The sequence below is a fragment of the Mercenaria mercenaria genome, chromosome 11 (assembly GCF_021730395.1).
Source record: "Mercenaria mercenaria strain notata chromosome 11, MADL_Memer_1, whole genome shotgun sequence".
NCBI classification, from domain to species: domain Eukaryota; kingdom Metazoa; phylum Mollusca; class Bivalvia; order Venerida; family Veneridae; genus Mercenaria; species Mercenaria mercenaria.
Window position 1 is genome coordinate 6,686,303 of NC_069371.1, and position 13,683 is coordinate 6,699,985.

The 13,683-nt window shown below is 34.6% G+C and overlaps 1 protein-coding gene across 1 annotated transcript; it reads left to right on the top strand.

Annotated features, from left to right (window-relative positions):
• Nucleotides 1-8,819: 8,819 nt before the first annotated feature.
• LOC128546994 (cyclin-dependent kinase 5 activator 1-like) lies at nucleotides 8,820-12,745 on the top strand. Its single transcript, XM_053518468.1, has one exon. It carries the CDS (start codon nucleotides 9,240-9,242, stop codon nucleotides 10,197-10,199), a length of 960 nt encoding a protein of 319 aa, XP_053374443.1. The 5' UTR covers nucleotides 8,820-9,239; the 3' UTR covers nucleotides 10,200-12,745.
• Nucleotides 12,746-13,683: the final 938 nt, after the last annotated feature.

Genomic DNA, 13,683 nt, shown 5'->3' on the forward strand with positions numbered 1-13,683 from the left:
AAAATTGCCACAACTGACAGCGTCCGCTCGATAACTATGGTAATAATGTGTATCTCTATAAAAATCTAGGTCAAGTTCGAGAACCAGCCAGTTCGAATCAGTATCTCGAGAGTTATGACCCTTGAACTACTCAAAATTGCAAAAATTGACAGTGTCCGCTCTCAGACTTGGTCACAATGTTCATATGCATTGTATCTCTGACAAGATCAATAACCAACTTGATAGTCTAAGTCAGTCTTGAGTTATGGTCCCTGAATTTCTAAAATTGTTAAAATTGACAGTGTCCGATTTATAACTTAAGCGCTTCTCATCCAGTGTTAGTCAGAATGTTTATTGGCATACTATCTATCTGTCTATTTTATTATATACCTCGTTCGTTTGTCAGTCTGTCTTTCGCACAATATCGAGACCTGTAGCTCAAAGGTCAATTTCACGCTTGGGGGTCAACGGTAAACAGAATCTTTTTACCGCCTAGACATCCACAAAAGGAATGTTACGTGCAAGACCCAAACCATTAGCTCAAATGTCAAGCTCAGAGTTCAAAGAATTTAGATCATTTTACTTTTTTATCCATGGATGGATCCTAGTAACTTGGCACAAACATTCACTAGACGACACGATGTGTCCACGTAAGACCTAGGCCTCTAACTCTAAGGTCAAGGTCAAACTAAACAGTCAAGGATAATTTCTTTTACACTTTTTGGCATTTTCAATCAAAGAGTATTCAAAACTATATCTTGTACATAATTTCCTACATGATATTTTATCAGATATAGAATATTAGAATGCCACGCATTTCTGTTACCAGAATTATTTCCCTTTATTGTTTATTGATTCTAAGAGATAATTTCATTTATAAATATTACTTTTATTCAAAATTCAACAGATTTTTATATTCTGTAAACGAATTCCGTTCAGTTTATTTCTATACTGTTTAAATTTAAATGTAATATCATTTTATGGAAATAAATAAAAGCAGAGTACAAGAATTTAGGAACCATGCTGACTGTTTTTACTGAATTGTTATATATTCAGCTATGCTGTTTAAGAAACAACAAAAAATAGAGTTTTGTAACACTATCTGATCGTGAGTTCGAGCCACCCCATCCTTCTACTTCCTTTAATTAAAATTACTCGCATGGAATAATAGTGAAACAAGGAGTCATGAGTTCGAGCCCCCGCTCCTCCAACTAAAATTACTATTACTAACTTTGAGATAAGCGTCCCGTGTATGGATGCTTTACACTTGGCAAGCTTGAGAACAAGGGAAGCTTATGAAATTGGAGTATCTTCTATATCTTGCACTAAACTCTGTCTAAAAACTACTAACAGTCTTCTGGATGAGTCGTCATTATGGGTTTCCACTGGCGACTATAATTATATAAGCTTACAAACAAACAAATGAAAAACAGATTGAAAGTTGTCCCTTACCAATAGGGGATTTTGTATTGCCTCATTTGTTTATTCTAGTTCATTCTCTGTTTCATTAAGGACTGAACGGATGTTGACTTCTGCTCGTATAAATTGATTAATGTTACTATGGAACTGACGGGTTTTCTATTTATATTCATTTCTCCCCATTCTGTTGTAGTTGTTGTTGTCAATCAGGGCGAGCCTGTCACAATCTGCTGTAATAAACTATTCATGGATACTGACAGGATGTTTTATAGGCTGTCGTTTTATAATTCATTCAGTATTTTGAGATATCCTAAGTTCATTTGCGGATATCGCAAATTCATTTATGGATACCACAAAGTCATTATGGATATCGCAAATTCATTTAATTTGTAATATCATTCATTCATTATAGATATCACAAATCCTTAATATGATATCATTAATTATTTTTGGATTTCATTCAATGTATTTATAAATATCTAAAAATTATATGTGGATATCTATAATTCTGTCATTGGATATTTTAAAATCGGATTTATTCGCATGATATCCTTAGTTCGTGTTGTCCAATGTTGTTCTAAGTTTGAATGTCCAATGTCGTTTTGGATTTGAATGTCTAATTTTGTTCTTGGCTTGAATGTCCAATGTCGTTCCGAGTTTGAATCTCCAATGTCGTTCTTGTTTTGATTGCCCAGTGTCGCTCTGAATCTGAATGGCCAATGTTGTTCTAGTTTCGAATGTCCAATATCGTTCTGAATGTTCTGGGTTTGAATGTCCAATGTCCTTCTTGTTTCGACTGTCCAATGTCGAATGTTTAACTTCCCGCCAACTTAACGCTTTGAATGTCCAATGTCGTTCTCTATTCCAATGTCCAATGTCACACACTTAACTTAATAATTGAAAAATTATGAACCGCTTCAAATGATTGGATTTTTTTACTCAATAATATATGAGTTGTTGGATTTAATAATAAAACAATTGTTGCCTTTTAAGTACGGTCACTCTATCTTTAAATCGAATTTAGGATATGAAAAAGTGTTCGTATTTAGAGATATCCAGTATTTCTTGTTTGGTATCCTATAATCATTTTATGATATCTTTTAATCATTTTAGAATATTACAAAATGCATTTAATGATATCATTAAATGAATAAGGTATAAAAATGAATTTAGGATACAAATAGTGAAAAGACAGTAAACCAGCATCCCATATGTATCGTTTATTCATGGTCTACGTTTTATAATGGATTGTCTGAAACAGTTATTTCCATATACAGCTGTTTTGTATAAATGCTGTACAATCTATATGCAAATTTGTTTCAAATTTGTTTTCACAGTGTGCACTATTTTCTCTGTCGCCATTTACAGCGATCTACAGAACTGTGCTTCTTTATAGAAATAGTTATTTCTATCTCCGCCATAGTTTTCGAAACTGAAAAATGTTTTATAAATGACGTGCCTCGGATTACCATTTTTCGCAATATTCCAGCAAGGAAATGCTCCAGAAAATAAAATGAACAAAGTGGTAAACTTGCATTTTGTTTCCTTTCCGAAAATGTATGCTTTGTTCATGTGTGTTAAAATAAATATTTGGAGGAAAAATTGTGTGATAATCGATGCTATTTTGTGTTTTAATGTCAATTTCTATACACACAATGACTATTTCATCAAAGTAGTTTTATATTAAACACACGAGTCTTTGTTACAGTGAGTCAACTTACATATATTGCAATACTGATTTTATTGTTCTACGTTAACATTTTTTATTCATATACATTTTTAAAATCTTAAATCTCTGAAAGTAATGTCCAAATCAAAATACAAAACCTAACCATTACACTGCATTGGGTGGTTCTATTACTCCCGCATTTGTAGCTTTGGGTACCGTTTAATCACCCCTTGGATACGGTGCCTGGTTTTTAAATTTGTTCTTTGGCAATTTCAGTGATATGCATGCTCCATAACCCCAGTTTCGCTCTTGTGTAGTTCTGCCCATTGTTTTTACTTCAAGGACAAGCCCATTAATTAAACTGAGGACCGACCATACGATGCTTTTCTTGGAATTACCCTCTGTATCATTGAAGGTTACGTGTACACCACTGTATGAACACATCTGCGGATGTCTCTTAATATTTTATGGTACTGATAACATGTGTAAATGTCGAGTTCTGCTCAGTCTGGTGCTAGAGGGCATAGACAGTACTACCGTCTATGAACAAGCTCAATCAAACAGAGCCTGCAGCATTTTCATTTTTGTCGCGTTTCGCGGCCTGTGGAGTTTCAACTTTTTCTATTTCAAAAACGCAATATCAACATAGAAACATACATTTTCTACAACAAAACAATATGCATTGGCAAACTGAAAAAATACCTATATTGTTAAAAAGAGTTGTTTTTTTTTCCCCCATTATTTGGTACCTTTGAAAAAATTGTATTTGGTGCATGGTAGGCCTTACTGACACCCTAATTATATAGTTTTCATTCTATATTTGAAATTACTAAGTGTTTGCTGTTTAAAACTTAAGGTTGTGGACTCCTGATGATACTTTGCAACCTTTACCGTATAATTATGTACGCTCGTTATGCAGTTCGGCAGTCTTCGGACATAAACGTAGCTAAAAAGTACTTTTCGTAAAAAACGGAGAATGCCGAATCGAGAAAACCACTGCTATTTAAACAGTCGTTCCATTACATTTCATTACTTACATCGTATATTATTCGATTCATGACTCAAGCACCAGTATTATTTGTACTGAACTATGTCCAATTGTTTCTTAGTGTCGGTATATTGGAATTCAATGTCACTTTGAAACTACTCTTTTAATGTGCTTGAAACTTTAATTGTTACAAACAGGCTGTATGGAAAAGGTACAAGTATAGTGACAAAATTCAACCAAAGTCATTAATACCGAGATGGTTTTTTTTCACAATCCTGTTTTCTGTTTGTTTTTTAGCCTTATATATATTCATTATCTCTCTGATTTAATGAAGTGCTAAATCAATGATGTCTGCTTTAGGAATCGATATTATACAAGGAAAATTTGTTGGAGAACTGTCGATTGTTTGTCTCTCTGAATGTACCCCATTCTGTCAAAGTTCGTGCCAATTAGAACGACACTGTCACAAGTTACCACGGTAAGTGATAAATCGACAAGTGGGTGTACCCAGACTTAATGGACGTTGGCACGTAATTTGTATGAAAGAATATGTCTCGGATAACGAATAAATACGTCGCACATTTATGCTATGGATAGAGAACGTTGCAATAAATCCCCATGTGTACTCTAAAAGAGGCAGTAGGGGAGTTTCGAATGTGCAATCAGCTTTCATATTGTTGTAGAAGTTTACAATCTAATATTGTATTCCTGTGTCGAAGCAGTAGGTATTAATAGAGTTAAGTATGCAGAGATAATACTGTGACAGTCTGTATCGTCCTAACGTTTCCACATAAAACTGTAGAATTATATATGCTCCTTTGTAGTCTGTAACTTCTGTTTGGTACAATTACCTTTTTGGTCTTAAATTAAGTTTTAGACTTCAAAATGCTGCACTTTCTCCAGAAAAAAGAAAAATACCAAGAGAATGCTGAGGTTAGTGTGTCAACTTCACTACTGGTACAAAAACATTGATGATGTCATCGTAAAAATTTGACATCTAACACACTAGACTCTAAGCCAAATATATGACCAATTTATCCATTTTAATATCTTTAGTTTCCTTAGTAAACAAACCATGATTCTTTTCATAAAACTCCGATTAAAAATTGGCAAAGGAGAATGACCTCAATAAAAAATAACCAGACTTATGAGAAATAACTCGTTTAATCCTTTTAAGTACATATCTGCGACGTTTTGCATAGCTATAGATGAGTCATCTTGATCTATCGATTTCCCACGCGCTTTCTGTATATCGTCTGCTTTCTGGCATTGATTTCTGGGAAACATGGAATCATAGCTCCGTCGCAAATCTTTGTATTTCTTTACAAGGGGGTGGTTCATAATGTGGAGGGTCAAATTACCGTTGAAATACCATGTTGTTACTGAGTTTTCGCAGTAAGTCTAGAAATAAAAGACTTTTCTCGAGAATATGGGTGTTAATAGATGTGTTTTCCGCAGAAAGTGTGTTTTAAAACACCGTATGATTAAAATACTTGTTTATAGATATCCAGTTTCTGACATTTTTATCGTACTTTTCTCTTCAAAGGTCAAGGATATGACTTTGCTGACATAAGGTCAAAGGAAGGTCAGTAAGGAGTTTATGATTTTAAGGCGTAACTGTAGGAACTGTCACCATCCAAGTAAACACAATTGATATATTTCAGTTATATATTTACAGGTATTTTTTCAAATGTTTCTTCCACATGCTGTCTTTTTGCAACAAACCGCACAAAAGCCCTGCTGATTAGATCTTGCTGTAATAAGTAATTTGAACTCCGTAAGGGGTATGCAAACTTACCAAAATATACCTTTTATAGCTACAAAAGATCTTAAGCGAAAAAATCTTTTGTAGCTATACATTTACCTTTATTATGTACATACTAATTTTACGCCATGTTTCACTAACAAATACAAAACCCTGTATTTAACTCCCATCGAATACGTAGAAATATTCAGTCATGAAAACGGTACCCTGATTTACAATGATGCATTCGGTTTTTGTTGATTTTCCAGGCCGGATCACACTCTTCGCAAGCGCTTCGTGGGATTTACCTTGCCATTTTCCTAAAAAGCATAGATTAGAAAAATATTTTAATACGTCTGACCTATACTACCAAGCATTATATGAATAGTTTCAAAATACATTGATCTAATCTAACAGCTGTCATTATTAATAGGCACCATCCTTATGAAGGTGTTTCATATCGAAGCTGCGAAAAAGATCACCCAAATTACCTTACTTTTTTCTTTCACAACATTTGACAGTCTACACACCATATGCAACATAGAAATATGAATTTTCAACAACAAAAAAAAAAAAAAACTCTGCACCAACAAAAGGAGCTGTAACACTTGCTCAACAAAGTGCATTTTAACCCTTAACTGCTAAATTTCTATAACGAACTTGTCAATTTGGACAGTACCGTCAGCTGTTGAAAGAGGTGCATACCAGAATGGCGAACAGTGCAGGTCATGACCAGACTGCACGGATGTGTAGGCTGATCATGATCTGCACTGGTCGCAAAGGCAGAATCAATCGTGTCCAGCATGTTAAGGTTTAAAAAGAACTTTGTTACGCCGTATAGAGCTTGCGCCGTATACAGCTCACATGTGAGCTATATTCGTGTTTACCGTATATAGCTTACATTGAATACAGCTCATCGTAAGCTGTATACGTCAAGATGCTGCATATCCCGGTATATATAGCTCATTTTTGATAGGTTGTAAGAATCAACAATGTCATTTGAACACTACGTTATCACCACCGTCGTCAACAAAATCATCATCATAAGCATCGTTATTATATTTGTCGGCATTACAGTCATCAGCATCAGCAGCAGCAACAACAGTAGCAGCCGCAGAAAGATAACCACCACCACTACAACATCCACAACACTACCATAATCATCGTTATTTTTCTAACGATCATCACATTTATCAACACCATTCATCAGCAGATCATCAGCATAATCACCATCATCATCGTCGTCATCGCTAATAGTCATCACCAATCATTATATTAATAATCTAAATTGTATTTGCAAAATGTTTGCTAGCGTATTTGCAGACGTGCACTTTACCGCCCCAGGTCATGTATTTTCGGGCATGCATTTCTTTTCGAACATGCATATGGACATTTTAAAGCATGCACACAGACGACAGGGTGGGTCATGGTTTTCTTCTATCTTTAAACCAGAACACCTGAATATCAAATTTATATCATGTTAGAGACATAGTTTCAAACCGAAATACCAAAAGTGTAACGTAATCATCTAAACCAACATAAGTGAAACATAAAGCAATCTACTACTACAGATGCTGTTACTGCAACTACTGCTGCTGCTACTACTACTGATGCTGCTGCTGCTGCTACTACTTCTGCTAATGTTACTTCTGCTGCTGCTGCTGCTGCTGCTGCTGCTACTACTGCTCCTACTGCTGTTGCTCCTGCAACTCCTACTTCTGCTACTACTTTTACTACTGCTGTTGCTTGCTGCTAGCACTACTATTACCGCAACGGCGACGACGACGATGATGATGCTCATAAATATGTTTAATACTGACCATGTAAGCTATATACGTTAAGACGACAGACCTATCTGAAAAGCATAGGTGTATATCCAACGTATACAGCTTAAATAAACTCTATACGTTGTATGCTCACGGATACAGTGCCAACCACCGAATATATAGCTCATGCGGCGTAACAGAGCTTGCCTTCTTGACTCGGAGAAATGATTAAGTCCTGTGCATTAACATTTATGTTTTTGTTGATTTATTGTTCGCGGTGTTTTGATTAAGGCGAAGGAGGGGATAGGTTAGTCTCCTGAAAATGTTTTAGTAGAAACACACGATATTGTTCAATTCAAGCAATTTGGCTCTTAAAAGGTGTACTGAGATTCTTGAAAACATGACTCGAGTGACCTCCATTTAGATATCAGAAACTCTTCAGCGTTATATTACTTCTTTCATCATAACTGGACAATTTAATAGTTGCATTATCTTTCTTCAAAATGGTTTAAAAGCGTTTTATTAGTTCGAAACTACTCATGTGAAATAGCAACTATCGACGTTCTGCATTGAACCTGTATCTATAGCGCACAAAGATCCTGGTAGTCAAATTTTCAGTCTTATCTCGTCTGATATTAAACAAAAGCCCTTGCGAAGTATTGTCGTTTCTTGATCGTCGGCGTCGGCATTGGTTAAGATTTCCGCTTAGTATTTTTTTTGAAAACTATAAGAGCTTTAGCATTGAAACTTTGTTCACTTGTCTGTCATTATTTGATGAGTAAGTAGCTTTCGCTTGTATTAAATTGGTATTTCCCCGTTGCATTGTGTCAGGATTCCGTTACTTAAATTCTAACAGGAAGATCATCTCTCAACGGGATTTTCTGCATTATTGCAGCGTAATATTATTCAAGATAGTTATTTTGTTTTGGCTTTGTTTTATACAATGAATTATTAAATGAAACTAAAAAAAGTTCTATCTCTTAGATTTAATGAAATTATGCGCGACTGTTGGAGAGATTTTCATGTAGCACATGAATATTTTGCGACTCTATGAAATTGTATTCTTACTTGAACAACGGACATTAAAGCAACAAGCACATTCTAAAGGATAACAAAATGATTACAACTGCGCCCTATACAGGTTGTATTGTTGAATATTAAAGAAATTAATCAAGTCATCAGAAATATTGATCATCCCTTCATCTATTGAATTATTCATGTCTCCATAGTAATGACGTCATTGAGTGCCAGTATGTTGATGCTAATGTATTGGAACAAGACATCGATCCTTCAGCAGAACACATGGCTATTCCAACGACTGCTGGGGTCGATATTGGTTTAATTGTGGCTCATACTTGAAAGTTTCCCACAAGATTGATTGAAAAGTTGTTGACAAAGACTAAGAATTTGGATATAAGTACCAAAAATATTGTGTTACTTTTCAAATGTGATCGTAAGAAATTAAAAATAACTCTGTAGACTGTTGCTAGTACGCAGATTAGACATTAGAATTTATAATCAGGATCAATAAGTCTGCAGTCTAGATGTGAAAAACCTCGAGAAGATTAGACCGCCATTTTGAAGAAAATGAGGCGGTGGTCAAAATTAAACTTCTTGGATTATTAAATAAACAAAAACTAGAGCAAAAAGGAAAATTTTAAGCAATTTCAAAAAATGGGGACCGTACTATCTTTTTCACCAAGGCCGAGGAAGCCTTTGTACGAGGAAATTAATCTAAATAACTTTAATTATGAAATTCTCAACAACACAAAAAACCAGACGAACAATAACAAGGATGTGAAAGATAAAAGTTTCAAAAGACATACGATATTTCTAAGCGGACTAAGTTGGAAGAAATTCACGGTAAATGGAAGTAAAAAGAAAGATAAAAATATATTCAAACATTCCGCGGTTGGGTGTTTGCCGGGAAAAGTCGACAACAACTGCAACATTGAAAACATAAATATCAACAAGAATATACAGAAGTCCGTCTCCTGTTATAATCTAAAGGCGCCGGAAACACAGCTTCAAAACCTAAGATTGAACAATAATGACGTTAATGTAAATAACAATATCAACAATAACCTGAAAAGTATAAATGGAGTCGGTAAACCAGAAATTCAGTTAGTGAAAAAAGTTGACAAAAGCACAAGCCCCAGGAAGACCGTGATCCAAGCGTCTACGTCCGAGTTATTGAAGAGCTTAGGCGAGTTTTTGTACCGACGTTGTAAAAAATTAAAGCATTTTGAAGGTATGGATGCGATTGTATGGCTACGCACTGTAGATCGCTCCCTTCTTCTTCAAGGTTGGCAAGACATTGCTTTCGTTAATCCGGCAAACGTTGTGTTTGTTTATATGTTGGTGCGAGATATGGTCTCAACTGAAATGGATGATGAAAATGAGCTACAAGCGACGGTTTTAACCTGTCTATATCTATCCTACAGCTACATGGGGAACGAAATCAGCTACCCTCTCAAACCATTCCTAGTAGAGGACAATAGAGACATTTTCTGGGATAGATGTTTACAGATAATAAACACACAGAGCGGAAATATGTTGAAAATAAACAGCGATCCAAGTTTTTTCACGGAAGTGTTCACAGAACTGAAAAGTTATTCCCCACTTATATGCTAGCTGGCATATACTAAGAAGGATTTTACCGGTGGAAAAAATGACATGAGACAGTTTACAAAGACCTCTAGCATTACTAAACTTTATTCCTGTTTACACGTGCATGTTACTTAGAAATGTTACAATAAAAAATCTTGAACGTGATTTCAAACGTTTTCGTGCCAATACATGTATATTTGTTGTGATAGATTTACAACAGTTTTCATTTTTACATGATTTCATCTTTTTCTATGGAAGGTAGACTGCGTCAAAATTGTTGCTTTTCTTCATATCTTGTACTTTATTGTTGAGGTATATGTGTCGCTATCACGTGAATTTAAAGCATTATGTGAATTTTAGATATGGTCGTACGAACATAGTGATATTTTAGATAAGCTCTGTACATTGTAGCTATTCATTGTTACCAAAATTAATTACTTTTTAACTGTAGTCTATGCGTAAGATATCAAAGAGTATTGATAGATCTAAAATATGTACCTCACTAAAAAAAAGAAAAATATAATAAAAGGAGGTTATCATTCTTTAATTCAATACCCGGTATTTCTACTAGTAAACAATGTGTGTTAAGCTTACAGACATTTCAATTAATTTACCCTTTCATATGTCTCTATTTAGAGGTTTACAAAGAACATGCAGCTTTGTACCTAATATCGTGGTGTGTTTCCCCAGTGTTATCAAGTTCATATTAGCTGTGGTCTTTCATCGATCCATGCTCATTTATTATCTATATTATTGCTCGTAGAGCCGTGTATGGCACTGTTAGAATGTACACTAATGCGATAAATCAACCATCAATGACTAATCAACGATCGATTCGGGAATGAAACATTCATGAACAGCTGGTATTTGTATCGATTGATTTTCTTATTATCATAGGGTCTGTTTGAATCGTGCTTTAAGCAAATTGTCATTAAATGCGACATGTTTCAGACTTTGAAATGAATTTGATATCTGGTTTTTTCTCAAACTGCATTTTAAAACATAACTTTTAATAAACAAGTGAAATGTTGGTAAAAATAACATAACTTAAAGTGATTCTGTTCCAGAAAGGAAATTTATTTGCATAGATTATTTGTCAATGCTTGTGAATGAAATACGAAGTGAAAAATTAAAGTTAAATACATGTAAATAATCAATAAAGCTCTGATAGACTTTTTATTTTTCAAATGACGATTGACAATGTTGAATTTGTTCAGATAAGTGGTTTGCAGATGAGATTTTTTTGTGGGATTTTGTGCAATATGATAGAATCATTTTTTTGTAACAAATGCTTACATGTTATGTTGTTATGTGTACATGTATGGTCAGTACTGACCTAAAATCTGTAGATATATAGAACCTTCTTTCCATTCTTTCAATCTTTGAAAAATAAGGGTTTGTGTTTCTTTTCGCGACTTTCGAAATATAAACGTGTGTGCGAAAAGGAATGTTTTCGATGTATTGAATCCATGAACATATTTGTCCGTGGATCGGTCGGAATTAATTGTACATAACAATACTAGTAATAATCATTTTGTGTTTGACATTGTTGAAATCATTTAATAGGATCAAAATGTATCTATTTCTAGTCAAAGGAGACCTTTTTGTATCGGCACTAATCATTTGAATACCTTAGAAACATAGAAGATATTCAGTAAATTGAAAGGTTTTTAAATGTTAGTAATACTTTCATTACAATAACGTTTAGGTAAGAGTTTAAACAATAAAAGTAAATCTAAATAATAAAATAAGTTTAAGAGCTGTCGATTTGTTCTCTGTGTGTCTTGACTGTTCTTAAGGCCAAGGACCCATTTAACTCGGAATAGGTATACATTTTTAGGAATCTGGCGCTGGATCTACCTCGATTGGAAAGGTGCAATGTACGCATTTTAATAACTATATATATATGGGTCGATTTCTGTGACAAGAGTGCAAAATTTTGTATTTTGTTTATTTTAGTAAGTCAAAATTTGACGGGCTTCTGTAAAATATTAGTTTATTCAAATATATTCCACTTGGCTATAAGCCTACGGTGGCACACATATACATAATATAAACGAACAGTGGTGATATATGGGGAAGTAAATATATATGCGAAAAAAATGTTTCCGTGAATACCTAACAAACTTAATGCAACGCAATAAGCATTCCATCCAGAAATCCTCGCGTAATCGATTATCGTACTTTTAACGGAAATCACCGAAAAGCAACGGGCGTTCTTTAGCTATGATTAAAATTAGATTCAAAATATATTCATGCAGTTAGTAAAAATATACTGCTAGCTGTCTTGAAAAAAAAAAGAGTTTAATTTATTCCAGTCTAATATTTTACGGAAAAGCGTACTTGCGTAACTTTGTTCATCGAAAGTATTGAATGTTCTACAATTTATTGTCTATAGATTCTAATTGTTTTTTTTTTAACATTTTCTATTGTAAATTATTTATGCTGTTAAAATGTTAGTTAATGTTAACGAAATCAGTTTAACTAATGGCTGAGGCACTACTCTGCCATATTTGCTATTAATTGTATAACGCCACAGTCAATTGTTGAAATAAATGTAGAACATTGAAGTTATTGTGTGTCTTCTTCTCTTTATTTTTGATATTGCGTCAGGAAAGTTTTAATACTGAAGAGTTAGAGATAAAGTTACCACGAGAAATAGCCAATGACAAATGTGCTAGTAATAAAACGGTCTGGTGACCGGACTTTGAGACATGAACTAATTCACATCAATGGCATGAAATTTAGACATTATGTTTGCCAACTTTGCTTAAGTAGGCTGTTACACTTATCTGTAGACAGCAAAACAGAACATGTAGTATAAACGCGTGGAAGAGTCTATGCTTAAAGAAGATTACTGTCGCTGATGTCCACAGCCAGCTGTCGACAAATAACAATACGTATCTATACTGAAATGACGGAGCAAAGCGAATATTGACAGTTTAAAACACAAGCACAGATTTTACTGTTTACATTTCTCTCAATTTAACATTCTAGGAAGGTGTAGGAACGATATCGTATCATTTTTCTTTTAATTTGGTAAATTCCATAAACATTCGAACGTAAAATAGTTGAGTTTAGAAAAGCATTTAGTCTTTTTCTGAAACCTGACTCACTGACAGAACGGCGCTCCGATGGTGCCGATAGGGTACTAAGGTATTGTCAACACCAGGACTGCACGATGCTACAGCACGGCAACACGATGCGATAGCAGGACAGCACGATGCGACAGTTTCGCATCTTTTTTTTTGTCGGCCTGTCGTATAGTGTTGTCGGTTGTGCTATTGCATCGTGGTGTGGTGCTATCGCATCGTGCATGGTGTCGTTGTGGTGCGGTCGAAAGTACGGCGTTAATATCGAGCAATAACGTTGTTTAGTCGTGGTGTCAATGTCGACAGTAGGACATGAATTTAGTATTATCACGTTGCCGTTAGACATGTGCAAAAGAGAATGTCGACTTAATCAATATGATGCGATCATGTTGTCACATCGTGGTAAAGTAATGTTG